Genomic DNA, 20064 nt, shown 5'->3' on the forward strand with positions numbered 1-20064 from the left:
TGCCAACTAGCACGTTCATAATTGTGTCATACATGACAGCTGTCAAATATACATACGAACATGGCATTTCTGACTAGGACTAAAAAAAAAACCAGCTATCTATTTTTGGTTAAGCAGCGATGCAGATTGCTCATCCTAGTTCTCATCCTATTCTTTTTCACTCTCTCTTTCAGCTTGTAATGATAACATGATAAATACTGACAGTGTAACAGATTTTAAGGCAAAGCCATTGTCAAAAGTATTATTCTAATAAAGAACATGGTTAGGGCATTTGACCTTTTTGTTTCATTTTGGTTTTTGATATGTATACAAGGTTATACAAAATGACTATTGTACAAAAATTTCTTTCCTTTCATTTTCACCCCTCGCTTGTTTGCTTTTAAAAGGTAATTAATACAGTGATATCGTGACATTTTTCAGACTAGGTTATAATAGCAGGTATTGGGGTTCTTCCTTCCTTCCTTCCTTCCTTCCTTCCTTCCTTAGTGGTGATGGTATCATGTGCTAGAATTAAGAGAGATGAGGTTCCAAGAAATCCCATTCACGTACATTTACTTTCATTAAATCAATCCCTAGAAATAACTCAATCCTTACCCTTACTGATAATCACAAGGGAGTTTATAAGAAAAGCCAGTGGAAAATGTTGTATTATTTCCTGTGTGAAATGAGCCGTTGTGTATCTGATCTCTGTGCTTCCTGTCAGTGTGATATATCTCTGCTCCTGATGCAGATTGTCTGTGATTGTGCTGCATGGACCATGATGCAAAGTCTGTTTTATGAGCCATTATCTGTCCTCTGTAGAGCTGATAAACCAGTGGTGTATTGCGTTAGGCTGCAGGATCATTTACTTGCTGTGTGTGTGTGTGTGTGTGTGTGTGTGTGTGTGTGTGTGTGTGTGTAGCGGATAAGAAGATGATGGTGCCCTCGTCCACTGCAGGAGGACAACAGCTGTATTCCCAGGGCAGTCCTTTCCAGCCAGGACACTCGGGCAAGAACTTCAGGTGGGCAGCTTGTGTGTGTGTGTGTGTGCGCGCGCGTGTGTGAGTGTGTGTGCGCGCTTTCAGCTAGATATTCAGCTAGAGTGTTTGTATTTCCATGAGCTCCATTTTATGGAGAATGTGTAAATTAATCATTTAACTCACACACCCTACAGTTGTTTGTTCTACCTTAGACATAAATGAAGGAATTATGGATTTTATTATTTTAGCACATACCATCCACTGTGCATATTCTATAATTAGTTGCTAACTAATGACAGGATTTGTTCTCAGTCAGGGCCTCCACAGAGAAAAAGAAGCTCGGTGGAAATCCCTGTAGATGAATGGAGCTCATGCAGAGTGCATAAAAACCCAAATTGACTACCACATATAGGATTTTCAGGGGATTTTTTTAAACAGCTTTTATCTAAATTTGTAATGTAGAGCTATTCTCAGGGCTTTTTTCCCCCTAAATCTCACAAACGCTCCCTGCTCCTGCAGCTATTTCTGTTTGTGTTCACTCACAGTATTATCGATTAAATTCAGTTGGTTCAATTCCTATCAAATATAAACAAACCAATTCTTTCAACATTACTAAAAATGGAGGAAATAGTAAATATAAAATAGTGTTTATGCTAGCTATGTAGTATCTCTCTCTCTACTTCGATCTTCATTTCTGACCTGCTCCTGCCTGCAAATGCTGAATTTGTAAGCATGCACCCTTTCCTCAATGCTAAAACCAACACTGACAGTGCATTATGGGACTACCTCAGCCACCAAGACTACCGAATATGAACAATTTGTGATCCATTCTGTGTGTAATGTGTGTGTTTCAGCTCTTCAGTGATCCACGTTCCCGGAGTAAATGACATCCAATCATCTGCCGGTTCAGCGGGTCAGAATTTGGCTCAAATTTCTCGTCAGATTAACTCCAGTCAGGTGCAGTGGTCAGGCAGCAGGCCACCATTCTCTGGCCAGGTGAGAGCCACACTTCCTAGTACCCTGTTTTACTTTAACATTCCCTCTCTTTCCCTTTTACACCTCCACACACTTTTGTTCACTAGTGTACTTCCCTGTCACACTCCCCTCCCATTCCCATTTACACCATTCCTTTCCACACTTCCACAGGTCTTGAGATTCTTGCCACCCTTTCATACTCGCACACCCTTACACTTCCATGCTATTCCCTGCTATGATATTCTATGATCGATCCACTCTTCCACACTTCTTGCCATTGCCTTTCACCTTTTCTTCCAAACTTTCTTCCAAACTTGCAGTCCTGCTGCAGTATTCCTTTCCGCACTTCCCTACTTCCCTGCCATTCCCTGCCACACTGCCACACTTCCTTCCTATTTCTTAACATGTTTCAAACTTCCCTGCCGCGCTTCCATACTCCTCTGAAATTTCTTTCCATTGCCAACGCATTGGGCCTCATTTACCAATATATTTCAGTAAAGCATGGTGTAAATGTTTTTGTAGATCAAATCAAGCTAAAAAATTCCTGCCAGATTTACAAATGTTTTGTTAAAGCTTATTTTCTTACCAAACACATTCATGGCGCAGCTGATTTGTATTAAGTGATTGCCCAAAAAAAAAAATCCAGAAAAGGCAAAGCTCACAGAGTGCTGAAAACAGGAAAGTCATGACTAAACAGTGAAATATCGCCTTCCTAAACACAGTCTGCACTAAATCTTCCAGTAGTGCAGCTCAGCCATTGCAGCGTATCACCTAGCATAAACTCTTCCTTCTTTTATACAATAGCATTTCTTTTGCCCTAACTGAATGGCTAGCTGTCTCTGGATTGGTTTCTTTCAAGTCTTTAACATTAAATGACTGAGTTTCACAAAGGTTTATTAAATTTATGTGTGCAGTTGAAATAAATAACCAATTTGAACTTTAAATAATGTAATCCATATATAAAATTGCACTAGCTACTGCCAATTATATGATTTGAAGGCGATCACTCAAGGTTCACGTTAGTAAAAACTCATAGGATATGAATGGTTTTGCAAACTAATTTTCTTGGATGGATTTTCATGAATTTTCATGAATACCACATTTCTCAAGTGCTCCTGCAGAGCATTAATGAATAAGTTTGTTTAAATCCATTTGATAAATGAGGCCTGTTGACACCTCCATGCCCTTTTCCCATCCACAGCATTTCCCTCCACACGTCCATACTCCCCTGCCATTTTCTGCCACACTTCCACACGTCTACCTCTCCACACTTCTATCTTTAGACTAATCAGTTTCGAGTAGCGGAACATTGCATTAATCGCTCTGCGAGACAGTTTCATTGGATCCAGACGCTCATGTGGGCAGAGAGTGATGGCTGATTGGATTGCTTCCCTTTGCTTGCGTGTGATCTATTTTAACACACCTGTGTACATAGAAGAATACAAATTCACATTTTCATCCTGTGACCTAATGGATTTTAAAAGGATGACCTGGGAAGTGATGGTAATGAATTCCATCCACACAGTTTAGAGCCCTGTTAATTACTTAATGCTGAGCCAGATTGTTTTTTTTTTTTGTTTGTTTGTTTTTTCGCAACACGTATTATGTCACGTCTGGTTAATTGTCATGCAGTATGTAAAAAACAATCAGTATCTCACAGAAGATCATTGCTTCACAGCTTCTAGCCATTACTTATAGAAGCTTCCAGTGATTGCTCTACTCCCTCAACAGATGGGAAACCAAGTGCCTTGTGTACTTCAAATCTGAATCTGCTTTACTCTAATTCCTGCTGATATTCAAGCCATGCATGGTAAATATAAAGTGCTGAAGTGAGTGTTTGTGATAAGTGCATACTAAATGACTGTCTCTATGCTTATTTTTAACAGCAGCAGCTCCCGGCTCAGTCCAGTAAAGCTCAGTCTTCTCCATTCGCCATCGGCTCAAGCCACAGCTACCAGGCAGATCCGTCCTCTTACAGCCCACTGTCCAGCCCAGCCACTTCCTCCCCCAGCGGCAACGCCTACTCCAGTCTGACCAATCGCAGCACTGCATTTGGTAAGACCTTATCTTCATTCCATTAGGAACAACTGTTATCCCAAAAATACATGACTAAATCTTAATATACTTTCTTCAATCAGCAAGATATGGCTTTGTAAAACAGTGGGGATAGTCTATATTTACACATTTGTCTGGACAGGAAGACTAAGACCTACACAGATGTACACTGAGTTTGGTATGGCAGTTCCTCCTTCGGAGCTTCCAAAAGAGGTATTGGCTTAGCAAGCTGTCCTGCAAAGCCACAGTTTCAGAGAAGCCCTCACACCCTGTTATCTCTGTAACAATAGCAATGTCTTCTGTCGGACTAGGACAGGAAGACTGAAATGTATACAGGTTAAAAATAGCCAACAGGGCTTTATTAAAAAAACAATACCAAGACAAACAATCCTAAAAAGAAGGGGAGAATAAAACAGAAGCAAAATTTAATATCAGTATGAGCACAAAATAGAACATAGGGCTTTATTCAAGACTGCCATTGTCAAGTCCAAGACCAGGACTAACTGACCAAGTCTTAAGGGGGTCGAGGCCAAGTCATGTTTGAGTCAGAGTGAAAGCAAGACTGAGTCAAAATCGAGACTGAAAATCATCAAATCCTTTTTGAGGCCAAGTCTTCACTTCAACATGTAGCCTTTGCCTTAATTCATGCATGAAGCACCAATGATTAGCTATGTTTTCTAGAAGAACGAGTTATGTCTTGTCATATGTTGTCCATGTTAATAGAAAAGACAACACAAATATTATTTTTACAAACTCTCAGTCAAAACTAAGACCATATTTAGCGAAATCAATGCCCAAGACTGAGATATGTCCTAGTACAAATGCCAGTAAGTCTGAAACAAGTCCAAGTCAATACAGAAAACGTCTCAAGACCAAACTCGTGTCCTACATCCCTAACAGAGGGTGGTGTCCGATCATAAGAAAAGAAAGAAGGAGTCAAATACCAGGAAAAAAATTGGTGTTATGCTGTGTACCAAAGCTTCAGCGTGTGTTAGGAATGTAGGGCAATGTCAGGTGTTGATTTTCTTTAATAACGCAAAGCCCATTGATGAATGGGTCCAGGTTTCGAGGGCTGTTTTGCATGTTCTATTCTCTATGTACAAGCAATCTGAAAGCCCCATTCACAGGACATTTCAAGCAACATCATCGCTGTCCAGTTGATACACACTATTCCTTTGTAGATTTTAGTATTCCAAACATGATTACATCAATGACTTATAACAGCAGCACAATTTATTATTTGAAGTTCACGTTTAGGCTGTGTTAATAACATAATGCACGTTCTTTATTTGACCTGGCTTACAGAAGCTGTTTATTTGTTTCTTGACACATGCATTGCTGCCTTTTAAAACCGTTTTGACCACAAGAGGCCTCTAGTGGGCACTTGAAAACTCAACAAATGAACCATTTTATAAACACAGTTGGCTTAAAAAAATGTCAACACTTCATGAAGCATCATCTCGCCATCACTACCGGAAAAATAACGCAAAGGTCAAAAAATAAGCAAGAAGAGAAGAGATAAATAAAACTGACTAGAAGTGCTTAGTAATGTAAGCTAGGATAAGCAGGCAAGACTTAGCAATGAGTAATGTATACTGAGCTAGGTGAGGTAAGTGAGCAACAGATGATTCAGGACGCAGGCGAGATTGAGCAGCTTGGACAGGAGAGGTGCTTGGAACACTTAAATTTAGAGTACATAACTCCCTAGCAGGGGCCTAGCAGGCAAAGTCTGTGTGATATTACTGAAAAACTGAATGTAGTTCAAGGCAAATCAGCTTGGAAATTTTGGGTGAGAGATTTTGGGTGCGATAGACTTCCGTTACTTGTTAGCTATAGTAGCTCCACTGCAAAATAAATAAATAAATAAAAAAAATTTTTTAAAAAATGTTTGACACCAAACATGTCACCAAACCATGTCGTGGCTGATTGACTACTGTTGGATGAAATGTTGTAAAATGATGTAAGTGTAATTTTTCACTGAAATCTTATGAAATGCTACGTATGATGCGGCCCAACATGAAATCTAGCTGCTACCACTCCGAAGTTTAATTCCCTAAAACACCATATCCTGAAGTGCTTTATTCTTCTTGTACTGCAGCATTTTGCTCTCAATTACAATTTTTAAATTTATTAATAAACACATCATACTTCCCATCAGTTTATAGCTTCGTTTAATGTTGTTAGTACTGATCATCACTTAAATAATTGCAGCTATAAACAGTTGTTCCCTCACCTCCCTCTCTTTTTCACTTTCTTAAAGTTATTAAGATAACTTATTTAAAAAAAAGCACAACTTGTTATGTTGCTGAGAAACTGGAGCATAGTTACTATAGATAACGATAACGTATTAGAATGAGTGTGTTAATATAAACCTGTGACTTGAATTACAGCCAGCAGTATTGTCAGAGTTGCTGAAAGAGAAAATGAATCACCACCTTGTGACCAATCTGAATTCTGTGGAACAAATTCAGCTGATTAATGTGTTAATTATTTCTCGACCTACACACAATACATTTTCGCTCTCCTGTGTCATTAGAAACTAAATGGCTTAGGATTTTCTGATATTATATCAGCAGTTTTATTAGAGTAATGGTATAAAACTAACGAACAGGATCCTACTTCTCAGAGTAAAACAGAAGCTCGGATCATATTTTCTCTTTTCATAGCTTAAAAATATGCAGGTGGGTAAACTACACTGAACTAATCCCAGATCAAGACTCTTAACTCAGAGCAGCCTTCCTCATATGGTCACTGTTCTCGTGCCGAGTGCAAGTTTAGCAGATGTGTACCGTGTGTGTGGAGAAGCCGATTAAGGATTACTGCACCGCTGGGAGACGAACACTCTCGCGAACCTGCTCTCAGGCTATCAGAACTATCAGACTGTCTGTCACACGCAGGCTCATTTACAAGCTGGAGCCACGAGCACACTTTCCGTATCATTCGAGCAATGGATAGCCAGACTGCATGTTAAACTCTAAACCAGAAACATTCCTGAAATGAATCATTCTTTTGTCCAAAATGTTAGTTTTAGCAGTTTATTTGTCAGATATGATGCTTGAAATGTCTGGAATTGTTTATATCCCACAGGCTGTATCTGGTAAGATTAAATTACTCAAAACGTTGCGTGATTATGGTGATTATGGGTGCTCAAAAATACCTCAAAGAGGCATGCTCAAATTGAAGGGGATACGATGAGATACACTATATGGCCAAAAGTATGTGGACACCTGACCATCACACCCACATGTGGGTCTTCTCCAAACTGTTGCCACAAAGTTACAAGCAAACAATTGTATGGGATGTCTTTGGATGCTGTAACATTATGAGTTCTCTTCACTGGAACCAAGAGGCCCAAACATGTCCCAGCATAACACTTCCCCTGTTCACAAAGCAAGCTCCATGAAGACATGGTTTGCCAAGGTTGGAGTGGAAGAACTCAACTGACCTGCACAGATCCAAAATCTAGAAGAAAGCCTTCCCAGAAGAGTGGAGGTTATTATAGCAGCTAAGGGGACTAAATCTGGAATGGGATCTTCAATAAGTACATGTGGGTGTGCCGGTCAGGTGTTCACATACTTTTGGCCATATAGTGTACCATCACCCCAGTGTCAATAGATGACAAAATCACCTTCTTTCTTGTTTGTCCACCGACTTTGTATTCATGTGGATGAATCAGGATTACTCCATGCCAAAACAGCAAAGAATATTGCATGTGAGACACAATCTGGCAACCCTGAAGCAGTGAAGTGTTTACACAATGGCTTTAATCCTTTATAAAAGACAAACACTGTGTCTGCAAAAGATGTTTGTCTGTTGTTTTTCTTTTTAAAAAAGGAAAAATCTGGTAAAATCAGGACTAGTAAAAGAAGTAGGATGCTTTTACACACATCAATTTCACAACAATTAGGTGAACTCTTGTGAACTCTCTTCTCCCCTGAAATTTTCAGCTAACTTGCCTGCTCTGTTGGAGGGGATGTATTGTGTCACCCAAGACATTATAACACAAGCCAATAATCCTATGTATGAAATATGTAAGGAATAAAACAAGGGGGGGGGGATACCACGCCCACGATGATTGTTTTCAAATAACAGCATGCCCATAAATTTCATATTCCTCTTATACCACAGCAACTGTCCATCGATTATGTTTTTTTTATTTATTATCGAACAACATATCATGCTTTTTATCCAGTTATAGTTACGATTACTGTTGTAGATCAGCCATGAAACAAGTTAGTTCCTATTATCACTTACATTATCAAGTTGTTCCCTCACTTTAGCTTGAAATTAATATGACAAAAATGTAGCTTATTGGCGAGAAACCACAAACACAAAGTTATCTGTCCTGAAGACTTTCCCATTATGGAAAACTTAGTTACATCTTCACCTCTCACTGTTAGAAAAATGCTAACATATCCTTACCGAAAGTTCCACCACATCACGGATTATGTTTTTTCTTTGTTAAATAACAATTAATTTTATTCTGTTTATTATTAGACTTTTACGTTTATGATTATGTGGCGCACCCTCCTTCCAATTCCTTGTCAATTAGTCGTTACTATAGAAACGATAACATTAGAACTAGCGCATTAATATAAATTAAAAATTAAAATTATTAAAATTGCAGCTGTCACTAGAAAATTAATCAATACCTTCTGACCAATCAGATTTGAGACTTCAACGTTTGAGATCTATGCATTTATAGAAGTCAACATTTCAATATGGTACAATCAGAAGCAGTTTTGATGCAGTGTAGTGCAAAACAATGAGATTCTGTATTGTCCAAAAAAAAAAAAACTTTCAGTAGTGGAAGGCTGCACCTCGTTTACTAAGACTGATGGGCAGATTGGCAGTCAAACTTTCTGAACTTGCTTCCCGAAGCCACGACAGATTGAATGAGAAAACAATGCTAGTGAGAAGTTAGCATTATCAGATCAGCTGCCGAGCTGGTGGGATGAAATTCCGCTTTAGAGCATTGCTTCTTCTAAGTGCTTTGAGTGAAAGAGACAGTTTGTTTCCTCTGAAACTAGAGATATCGAGCCTCAGCTTCAACCATTTACTCTGTTATCAAACTGCCTCGGAAATTGAAAGGACAGATAGTATGCCCTGCTGATGGGTGCATTGCTCCTTCTGTCGTATTGTGTACAGATTAGAGAGCTACCATCTTTGTCAATGACGTAAGGAGTGATAGGTTTTTAAATCCTTTAGCTTTGGTAGGTTGCACCAGCTAATCAGAAAACTGCAGGTGTGTTTTATCAGCTGTAGTATGTGCATCATGGTTAACTTTCTTAGGATTACCAGAAAGAATTTCATCTGACAGTGTAGATTGTCTGAAAATTATACACAAGTTTCAACACCTTAATATACACTATATGGCCAAAAGTATGCACAGTTTGTTGGGTATCCTATTCCAAAACCATGAGGCATTTATATGGAGTTGTTCCCCCTTTGCAATTATAACAGCCTCCACTCTTCTGGGAAGGCTTTCTGCAAGATTTTGGATTATGTCTGTGGAAATTTGTGCCCATCCAGTCAAAAGAGCATTTATGAGGTCAGGCATTCATGTAGGCCGAGGTGGCCTGGCTCGCAGTCAACGTTCCAGTCCATCCTAAAGATGTTCAGTGGGGTTGAGGTCAGGGCTCTGTGCAGGCTGCTGGAGTTCCTCCACACCAAACTCGTCAAATCAAAGGACCTCGCTTTGTGCACAGGGGCATTGTCATGCTTGAATAGGAATGCTTCTTCCCCAAACTGTTGCAAAAAAAGTTGGAATCATACAATTGTGTAAAATGTGTTTGTATGCTATAGTGTTAATGTTATCCTTCAGTGGAACTAAGGGGCCCAAACCCTGAAAAACAGCCACAGACTATTATGCCTCCTCCATCAAACTTTAGTGTTGGCACTATGCATTCCGGTAGGTAGTGTTCTCCTGTCATTCTGCCAGATGGTGAAGCGCAATTCATCACTCCAGAGAACATTTCCACAGCTCCAGAATCCAGTGGTGGTGTGCTTAACACCACTCCATCTGACGCTTGGCCGGAGCGATCTTAGTGATCTTATGCTTGTGTACAGCTGCTCGGCCATGGAAACCCATTTCTTGATGCTCTGATGCATGAGAGGATATGCGATTTTTACACACTACATGCTTCAGCCTTGGGTGGTCCCACTCTGTGAGTTTGCGTGGTCTACCACTTCGTGGCTAGACTCTTCCATTTTACAATAATAGCACTATCTGTTGACCATGGCAGAACTAGCAGGGCAGAAATGTCATGCACAAAGGTGGCACCCTATGACAGTGCCAGGTTTAAAGTCACTGAGATCTTCAGTATGACCCATTCTACTGCCAGTGTTTGTCTATGGAGATTGCAGGGCTATGTGCTTGAATTTATGCACCTGTTAGCAATAGGTGTGTCTGAAGCACCTGAACTCAATAATTAGGAGGGGCATCCACATACTTTTGGCTATATAGTGTAGTGCTGTTCAGGTTTAGATATACAAGCAGCATTTCTTTCCCTCCTCACTTGTTGCCTGTGGCTGAAAACACTCGACCTTCAGCCATTAATTAGCACATCCATTTAATAATATACGTTCAAGGGTGGTATTTATATTCCTCTTTGATTCGGAGCGTGTCTGACTCCTTGAATGCCCGGAGGCCCTCGCCCACTCCGTGGAAATGAGCCTAGACATGTCCAGATAATTCCCTTTTAATGTGTTTGTCATAAAAAGAAATGGAGCATTGCTCACGCTCTCCACACACAGCGGGGCTCCGAACACACGGCAGGAGAGCGAGGCAATGCAGGGAACAGAGGACCAAATTGAAACGTTACCCTTTTCTCCGATGGGATTAAAGGCAAGGATTTTGTTCTGCCCAGCTGAGATATTAATTTGCATTGTTCTAAGTTTTCCCATTTCTTTTGCTGTTGTTGCATTAATACAAGTATTATAATGTCTCTCGTGTTTGTATTATTCTGTCAGGGACAAAGAGGTAATACAGAGAAAATACTCATTGTGGGTTTGTACTCCTGTGAGAGCGAGTGAATAGAGGAGGAATCACTGCATAGATGAATAGAGCAGCTACACAGTTTTGAGCTGGGAAGTTTCTTTAAAAATGCATTAGAATTTTAATTACTTAAGAGATTTAATATTCCAGTGCATTGGAATATTAATACCCCCTTCATTTTACGCTTCCACAAACACAATGAACATTAGTACCACTACAAAAACTACAAAGTGAAAACTACGTCAATTTCTCAAGCAAAGAAAATTGGGATGCAAAATCTTCATAAACTTTAATGTCTCACATTCAATTTTCACTAAACTCTTTGTAGTTTTCATGTCTCTGATATTTGGCTCGGTTTTAGATTTACGTTGGAACCGTGTAACAATCCATAGCAATCCAATTTTCAACTCATTTTCACTCAGGAGTATTTTTTTTTATTTATAAGTGAATATAAATTATTTCTCTTTTAACACAGAGCTAAACCGAATCCAAAATGGTTTCCTAGGCTTCACTTCATAAGGTATACCATAGTAGCATTGCACATTCTACAGAGGTGCCGACATATACAGTTTAGCCGTAGCATTTACTATATGGGAGACACCTGAAAACTAGTTTTTCTTTTAACTGTCAGATCAGAAATCACCCAACCGAAAGCCATTTGACTGAGAGGGAAAGGATGCAGAACATGAAAGACACACGTGTGTCTGGTAGCTTTTGGTTTGCACCAACATTATCTGGGTCAATTCACAAGCATCAGTCTTGTGAGCCAAGAGAAAACAAGGGGGTAGGACTTTGAACTCTATGGGTAGTAAAAAAAAATGGAGTAGCTACAGCTACTCATTATTAAGTAGCAGCAACACCTGATTTTTGCCTTGTTATTTTCTTACTGGTGCTTAGAACACATCTGGAAGAAGAAGAAAAAAAGCTGTCTTGTCCACTTTTTTTGGTAAAATGCAGTTTCTCCTGCCTGCTTACTAGGATTTTGTTAGCAATGTTGGCTCTTCTGCATCCTAGGCAGTGTTCATATCCAACCACAAATAAAATTCAACCACAAATAAAAAGAATGACCTTTGGTAATTCATAACTACTACTACATGCTTATTTTTTAGATATATTTATACCAGAGCACTGTTGAATTCTCAAACCTGATAGGTCAGATAGTGATGATTAATTTTCTGTAACAAAAACAGCTCAGATGGTCTGCGCTCATTGTAATAAGTTATCATTTCTTTATTAACAACTCTCACAGGGACAAACAGAGACTGGTGAGGGAACAACTGTTTATAGCTGCTACAACGATAATGTAACTATAAACGGATAAAGTATGACATGCCTTTGTTCAATTAATAAAAATTGTTAGTGTTGGTGTATAGCTGTGGCATAAGGGGAATAAAACACTTGGGTACATGCAGGTATAGGAAAATAATCAACTACAGAGTGGTGATAGTAAATCTGCTTTGTGCTTGGGTCGCATCATACCACCTTGTTGTTGGTTATTTTCCTATAACAGCATGCCCTGTTGTTTTTATTCCTTACGCATAAAGTTTCTATGTAATTAAAATGTGAAAATGGAGTATTGATGTGCATTTATTCAGAGCCCTTTTCTTACACACAGTGACGAGTCATTTAGACAAAAGATTTTCATTTAACTTGCATTAAATGACAAAAGCAGATTCATTTTTTTTTCTTATACAAATGTAAATGTAATAAAAATTTTAATAGCATTTGAGCAGTGAAATTTGTTCTGACAGTGCTAGTACACTTTCATGCCTTTGAGATGAGAGTGGACAGATTTTGGCCATATGGGTGATTTTCCACTTTCTCTCCTCTTGCTCTCTCACACACACACACACACACTCACATTCACACATCCGTACACAAACACTTATCTCTGTGAGTGGAATTGAAAGATGGAGATAGATGGTTGAAGCGGATGGGGAGTGAAGAGAGGCACTGTGAGCTAGCTGCTGAATGATGAATGCGAACAAGAGAGAGATTTACAACAGGGCGCATCAGCGAGCCTTCAGTGAGCGTTACCGCTGTAAGGAAATGAGGAGCTTGACCTCACATCAGTCTCTCATCAGAGGGGACCATGGGAAATGGCCTACAGGCTCGCGCCCACACTGAATCCAGGTCTTCACGCTCCATCACTTTTCCTCTGTCTCCAGCAGCCTCAGGCCTCAAGCATGAAGTCAGACATAATGTATGTGATTAAATGATCATGTCTGCTCGAGACAAACGTCTTTGACTAGTGAGGAAGAGAAAAAGTATGTTCATTATATTGTACCAAGGAGGGAAAAAGGACAGTAGACATATCTCAATGAATGTAATATGGATTCAGTGATTCATATATATTGAAAGACTGCTTCATGAATTTTAAGAAAGTATTGAGAAAGTTGGATTAGCAACTGAATGCACTGTGTTTCCCTCTGTCTGTCTCACTCGCTATCAGTCTCAGTGAAAGAGGCATGGCTAATGTCTATGTCAGAAAGGAGGAGTGGTCTATGTATCTGTCAGTACCAGTGAAGGAAGGAGGCATGACCTCTACATCTGTCAGTCCCAATAAAGGAAGGAGGCCTGGTCTCTGTATTTGTAAGTCCTGGTGAAGGAAGGAGGCCTGGTCTCTGTATCTCTCAATCCCAATGAAGGAGGCGTGGCCTCTGTATCTCTCAATCCCAATGAAGGAGGCGTGGCCTCTGTATCTCTCAATCCCAGTGAAGGAGGCGTGGCCTCTGCATCTCTCAATCCCAGTGAAGGACGCGTGGCATCTGCATCTCTCAATCTCTGTGAAGAAGGCATGGCCTCTGTATCTCTCAATCCCAGTGAAGGAGGCGTGGCCTCTGCATCTCTCAATCTCAGTGAAGGACGCGTGGCATCTGCATCTCTCAATCTCTGTGAAGAAGGCATGGCCTCTGTATCTCTCAATCCCAGTGAAGGAGGCATGGCCTCTGTATCTGTTAATCCCAGTGAAGGAGGCGTGGCCTCTGCATCTCTCAATCCCAATGAAGGAGGCGTGGCCTCTGCGTCTCTCAATCTCAGTGAAGAAGGCATGGCCTCTGTATCTGTTAATCCCAGTGAAGGAGGCGTGGCCTCTGCATCTCTCAATCCCAGTGAAGGAGGCGTGGCCTCTGCATCTCTCAATCCCAGTGAAGGAGGCGTGGCCTCTATCAGTCCGAGTGAAGGAGGTGTGGACCCAACAACTCAAAACTAACACTTTTGTTTCTTAAATTTAAGTTCAAATGCTTTACACAACATGAATCACATTGTATCACATTAAAAACAGCTCTACATCGTACTGCAGTGAATCTCAAGACTGCTTTATACCTGTTTCTCTCATACAGCAGATTATTGATCACATCATTGCACATTGTACTGTCTTGAAAGGAGACTATGGACAGAGACACAATAGAATTTACAAGGCTGTTATCCGCTGGAAAATCACCAGGACTGAGAGTGTGAGGCTGGAGATGAAGTACACAATTAAACATTTGGAGGTGAATGTCTTTCCTGGTAGGGAAGAAAAGAGGTGCATCCAGGATTGTGTTAAGTAGAGACACTTAAACAGAAAAGACTTTACATTATCGGGATTGATAATATCATCTGCTGAGGAGTGTTAAGAATAGTGAAACCACTGCGATCTAGACTGATGTACATGATTAAGAGTTAGATTAAGGATAGTTGGTGATCTCAGTAGCAGATGTCAGCTCTGGTGTTATTTGTGTTCTCGCCTCCTCTTGCACAGTGTTAACTCATAGGGCAATTATCAAGCCTGTCATCATCTGAGTCAGATATGTTTGAAAAAATATTGTTCTGTCTGAGATGGAAAAGTTGGCATATGGATTAAAGTAGGTGTGATAAAGTGATGGAAAAGTGTTTTTAAATAAATCATGACCTAGCAAGTATGTTCCAGTCTGTCCATGACTATGTGTTTGGCTGGACTCGTTTCATGACTTCATCTTCTCTTGAGATTCATCAGCATAACAGCGCAAAATGGAAAGACAGGTTTTGTTTGCATTTTGTTTACACTAATTGCTTTCAAAGGATTTGCTTAAAATGTTCCATTTGGCATTAAGTGTCCAGCTGACCCAAGTTTGTGTGTGTGTGTGTATGTGTGTGTGTTTTGCAGATGTTGCAGGTGAGGGCAGTCAGAGCAGCGCCCAATTCCAGGGTCGGCCGTCTGAAGTTTGGTCTCAGTGGCAGAGTCAGCATCACAGCCAGCAGAGCGGAGAACAACACACACACACTCAGCCCAGCCAATCTGAGGTGTTCCAGGTACTGTCACTCACACAGACGTATAAACACACACACATATATAGCAATACCAAAATGGACAAAGCATTCTAATTCTACTTTCCCTCAGTCGTAGTCAATTTCGAGGTTGCTTATTTAGTGTAGCACTGGACCTACGAGCAAGTACTCCTCACTGCAGAACAAAAAGTCCAGGGGGCGGGGTCAAATCTAGCTCCTCCTACCCGAGAGGTGGAGACAACTCAGTGTGTTTCAGGCTGGATAAGTGTGTTTCGTGTTGTACAGCATTGTGCAGGATAGAGTTAGGCTTATAGGGGGAGTTGTACCAGGTCCAGCTCCACCCCCTGGACTTTTGACTCATCTTGCTACATTTTACGGTTTAGCCGTAGCGTTTATGATTTTTGACTCCATGATATGGCAATATGGGCAACACCTGAAAACTAGATACAGCTGCGAATAAAATTAGCCTGCCATAAAAGCCAATTTACTGAAAGGAAAGGACAGAGGATGCGAATTTGCTTCTGATAACGGTTACTTTTGCTTTATATCAATTTATTTCATGGTGAAATCAATTTTTTGGACCTGTGAATTCACAAAGAATTCAGGACTGGATTAGCTGCTTGTTATTAAGTAGCAGGCACACTGGACTTTTGTCTCACTGTTTTCTTATGGATGCTTAGCTCTATGACTTTTCTGTCCAGTTTTTGAGATATTGCGATTATATATTACATGTGCAATGATGTAGACCTGTAATTTGTACACTGCTTAAGTGGAGGCTATAAGCTTTCCTTACTTGTTAGCTACATTAACCTTGTAGCTCCAGTGCAAATCCAAATAAGTAAACATTAGGCACCAAACATTTCTTCAGCTATTTGACGACTAATTTGGGTTAAGCAGGGAATTATGTGCTTTTTAATTTTTTTGGATGAGAATAAAAGAAGTTGATTCAGACTGTATTTTTCTTTTAGGACATGTTGCCTATGACTGGAGACCCCACACAAGGAACAGCCAACTACAACATTGAAGATTTCGCCGATTTGGGCATGTTCCCTCCATTTTCTGAGTAACAGCAGACTAAATTGCTTTCTGGGTCATTTTTATTTTCTCTAGATTTCATGATCATCATCTCCATCTTCATGAAGATCAATCAGTAAAACTCACACCAACACTTAATACTGAGTTTCACTGCCACACTCTGATACTGGGCTGTAAAACAAACAAAAAACTTCCTGTAAGTACACAAAGAAAACGTCATGTTTCTTTTTCAGTAAATCTGTGCGCAATCTATCTTGTGACTGATTACCTGGTAAACACTAGACATGTGCCGATATATTTCTTACGTAAATGCAGTGATCATGTACGAATCGGAAATCCATAATCATGCTCACAAATCTGTAAGTGTAATTATAATGTCCGGATTACAATTAAGAAGCTTTACAGTGTTCACATCGCGATTACAGATCTCAGTTAGTGGTTACACTGCTGTTGTAAATACTTTCTGGATGGTCAAAACACTGCAGTTTCGCCAGAAGAGTTTATTGTGCGCTCAGAAGACATGGGCATTCCATAGTCTAAACATGAGCTGGACACAGTCGACTGTTTATACCAATATGTGTGTGCAAGACACACGCGAAGACAACATAGATAATCCCAAGGCTAAGATAAGAGTAAGGCTTAAAAACAAGAGCAAGGACAGAAAACAGGCATAGGTACATTCTAAGTGAACAAAGGACAGCCACATATACATCATGGGCTCATGGTTAAGCAGAAATCAAATTGAATTTTAATCTTAATGATTAAATCATGTATCATTATTACATAATCATAGAAAAAAAAGGAAAATTATACCACACCTCCACAGCAAATTTGAGGGCCAGGACCAAGTGATAGCTAGAGATAGCTTTAGGGGCGGAGCTAAGTGGATGCTGCAGATAGCTGAGGGGAAGGGGCTGAAACTAAACATTCTGTGAGCTACAGCTCGTGTCAAGTTAACTCTAATTAATTACCTACATACACAATTACTTCTGACAGTAAGTTACTCTATATACAGTAAATAATTAATAGTTTTAATGTTGTATTTTTGGACTACATTTACATGTATTTGTTTCATTGGATGAAAAAGGAGCCATATAAACTCATGATTTTGTGCTTTGGACACAGGAAGTCAAGCACAGGCTTAGGAAACAATACAAAACCATTGGGAGTACTAAAGTTTTTCAGATGTTTCGATAAAATTATTACTGAGAATAGATGCCAAAAGACATAAATTTATTCAGCAATAAGGACTTAACATTGACTGCTAACTGAACTGACATTAATGTGTGAAATGTTGTGAACATCACAAGACTTGGTCGTTTATACACAAGCATCAGTCCAGTGTAGGGATGCATCAGTACAGTTTTTTTAAGACTGAGTATGAGTACAGTGTTTTTTGGCAATTGTTGATGCTGAAATCCAAAATGACAAGGCTTAATTATTATTAAACACAATCATGGTACGTGTTATTTAGCACTTCCTTGGTTTATGTGGTGGCCATAAAAAGCGCATGTGTGTGTTCATGCATTTATGCTACTGGGCTCACTCTTTATAAAGTACAAGTTGATTTTAAATAAAAGGCATTAGCTAGCTACAGTATTTACTTCGGATTGAGATGGGTTGCAGCGGAGAAGAGCGGGTTTTGTTTCACTTTAGAAAAGGGCTTTTGTGTAGCTGTAAATAAAGTACTTTTTTTTGTATTGCCTCGGAAGCCGTCGTTGTCAGTGACGATAATGGCAATCATCAAGAACAACATACTAGGCAAAAGCTGTTATACCGCATACAACTTACCTCAGAAGTAATTCGCGTGACAGAGTGATGCCATTTTTGAGCTTGGTGCATTCGATACACACGGTGGGAAAAAAATGGATGCCTCGACGTTTGTCTTTTGTTAGCAACAAGCTAGCCAGCTAACTATGATAAGTGATAATCCTAACCCTAACTCTTTCCTCTTTAAACAGTAAACCGTATAGTCAATGTTATGGATTTAACAATCGAATATATCTGTATGTTGATGGATCTGAACCAAATACTTGTATACACAGCATAACTGTGGGCAGCCATGTTGATTTTGACATCACTCCACAAATTGGGAAGGAACTCAGTTGAGAAAACGACCCCAAGTTGACGAGTAGGAATTTCAAGTTGAGGGCGGCTTTTCTTTGGCTTTTCCTGATTGGAGTTTGGAAATTGGAAAGTTGCAACCTCGAGTTGAACACAGCATTATTTTCACTCACCTAGCATTGTCTGTTGACTTTTTTCCCCACTTAGCCAGCATTTGCTGCAGCAATGAATTCCTCATGCTGAGTCTAATTTTTAAGATGTTTTATCAGGTTACATGTACTGTAGGAAGATGCTGTGGTAACTCCTTGATATTTCCACAGAGCACAGTTTGCAGTCTGCTTTGCTTTGATTGCCATCATTAATCACGAAATACGTCCAGATCGCTGTCATTTCATATCGTCTGTTCATTAGTGCGACAACATACACTAGGCTTACGTCACATAGTATCAAATGGTATCTGACTTTAGTGTCAGACATTAAGAGTATGAGTAAGTGAGCACAGTATCAGACTGACTCCAGTATCACTACTGATGCATCCCTAGTCCAGTGGTTTAAAATCTTTTTTAGGTGAATATAAAGAAGGATATCTGAAGTTACCAAACATGGGCAAAATAGTGTACCTTAGAAGGGTTCTGCACTTTTGTTGCCTTCTAGGTGGGACAGTATTTATCTCTGTAGTGCAAACGCTGCCGAAAACAGCCTCCTCCCGAATGAAATGCAGGGCAGGTAACTGTGTAACAGTATAGTGATAACAACATTGAAGATCGCAAAATATAACCTGGTCAGTTATCGGCACATGCCTAGTATACATATTTCAACACTCCTCAAGACAGAAGGCTTAAAGAGATGGCTAAGTCAGTATGAGAGTCTCTGCTGTAATATCATGTACGATAAGTATTTTCAGTGTTTCCTGTGATGAATTCTACACTGCACCAGCATTATGCTTAGTGTGGCATATATAGTCTATATGTAGTGATGTCCATAATATAGATGATCTAATAATAGTCGTAGATGGTTATGTAAACAAAAAGTGTTCCATTTCGAGCATCAGATTCGATGCTTTTTTTTTAAACATTCAAGTGCTCTTCATCAGCAGCCTCAGTGCAGCAAATCAGCATTGCGTGTACAGCGTGTATCATAGTCTTTGTGGCTGCAGCGATTCTTTGTGACCTTTACTTTTTAACCTAACAGATATTTTATGGTTTCAATCTTTTACACAAAGAGTGTAACACAACTGAATGAAGGACTGATGGAAAAAAAAAACTTTTTGCTAAATGAAAATGGGTGTTTTTATGTAAATACTGTGATTTTTACGTCTGTTCACATACACAGCTCCATGTGTGCTCGTGTAGGTTTAATATCATTATGTGCAATGTTCCTGCATATTTAACTCTCGGTATTTAGTTAGCCTGGTTATTGTACAATGAGTTTAGACTTGTATAAACTGTGTAAATGTGTCCCGTTCATTTTTGTGACAACAAATTGTGCTTGTGACAATAAATTCATTGAATATGTGGATTTCAATGACAGGCTCAAGTGTGTTCAGTGGCCAGATTTTTTTATTCCATCTTTTACTCGTCTGCTAGAGTAATATGCCTCAGTGATGGATCTTATCTTTCTCCACAAACATTTACATAACTTTTTGGACACTTTTATACAAAGCAACTTACAAATCAGTTAACGTGTCACTTGTTAACGTGTCCCTGAAATCAAAATAGGTCTTTCAGAGCT

General features: G+C 39.6%; 1 protein-coding gene across 4 annotated transcripts in view; it reads left to right on the forward strand.

Annotated features, from left to right (window-relative positions):
* The window catches only part of arnt2 (aryl-hydrocarbon receptor nuclear translocator 2), a 109776-nt gene extending 89919 nt beyond the window's left edge, over positions 1 to 19857 (forward strand). For 2 of the 4 annotated variants that reach the window (XM_026930422.3, XM_026930425.3), the window contains 5 exons: positions 902 to 1001; positions 1814 to 1955; positions 3821 to 3989; positions 15113 to 15258; positions 16203 to 19857. In XM_026930422.3, coding sequence (XP_026786223.1) covers positions 902 to 1001; positions 1814 to 1955; positions 3821 to 3989; positions 15113 to 15258; positions 16203 to 16301 — 656 coding nt within the window. In that variant the 3' untranslated portion in view covers positions 16302 to 19857. The remainder of the gene's footprint in view (positions 1 to 901; positions 1002 to 1813; positions 1956 to 3820; positions 3990 to 15112; positions 15259 to 16202) is intronic. The other 2 variants (XM_026930424.3, XM_026930426.3) reach the window with 1 other exon arrangement.
* The last annotated feature ends 207 nt before the right edge of the window (positions 19858 to 20064 follow it).

Source organism: Pangasianodon hypophthalmus, chromosome 11, assembly GCF_027358585.1.
Source record: "Pangasianodon hypophthalmus isolate fPanHyp1 chromosome 11, fPanHyp1.pri, whole genome shotgun sequence".
NCBI classification, from domain to species: Eukaryota; Metazoa; Chordata; class Actinopteri; order Siluriformes; family Pangasiidae; genus Pangasianodon; species Pangasianodon hypophthalmus.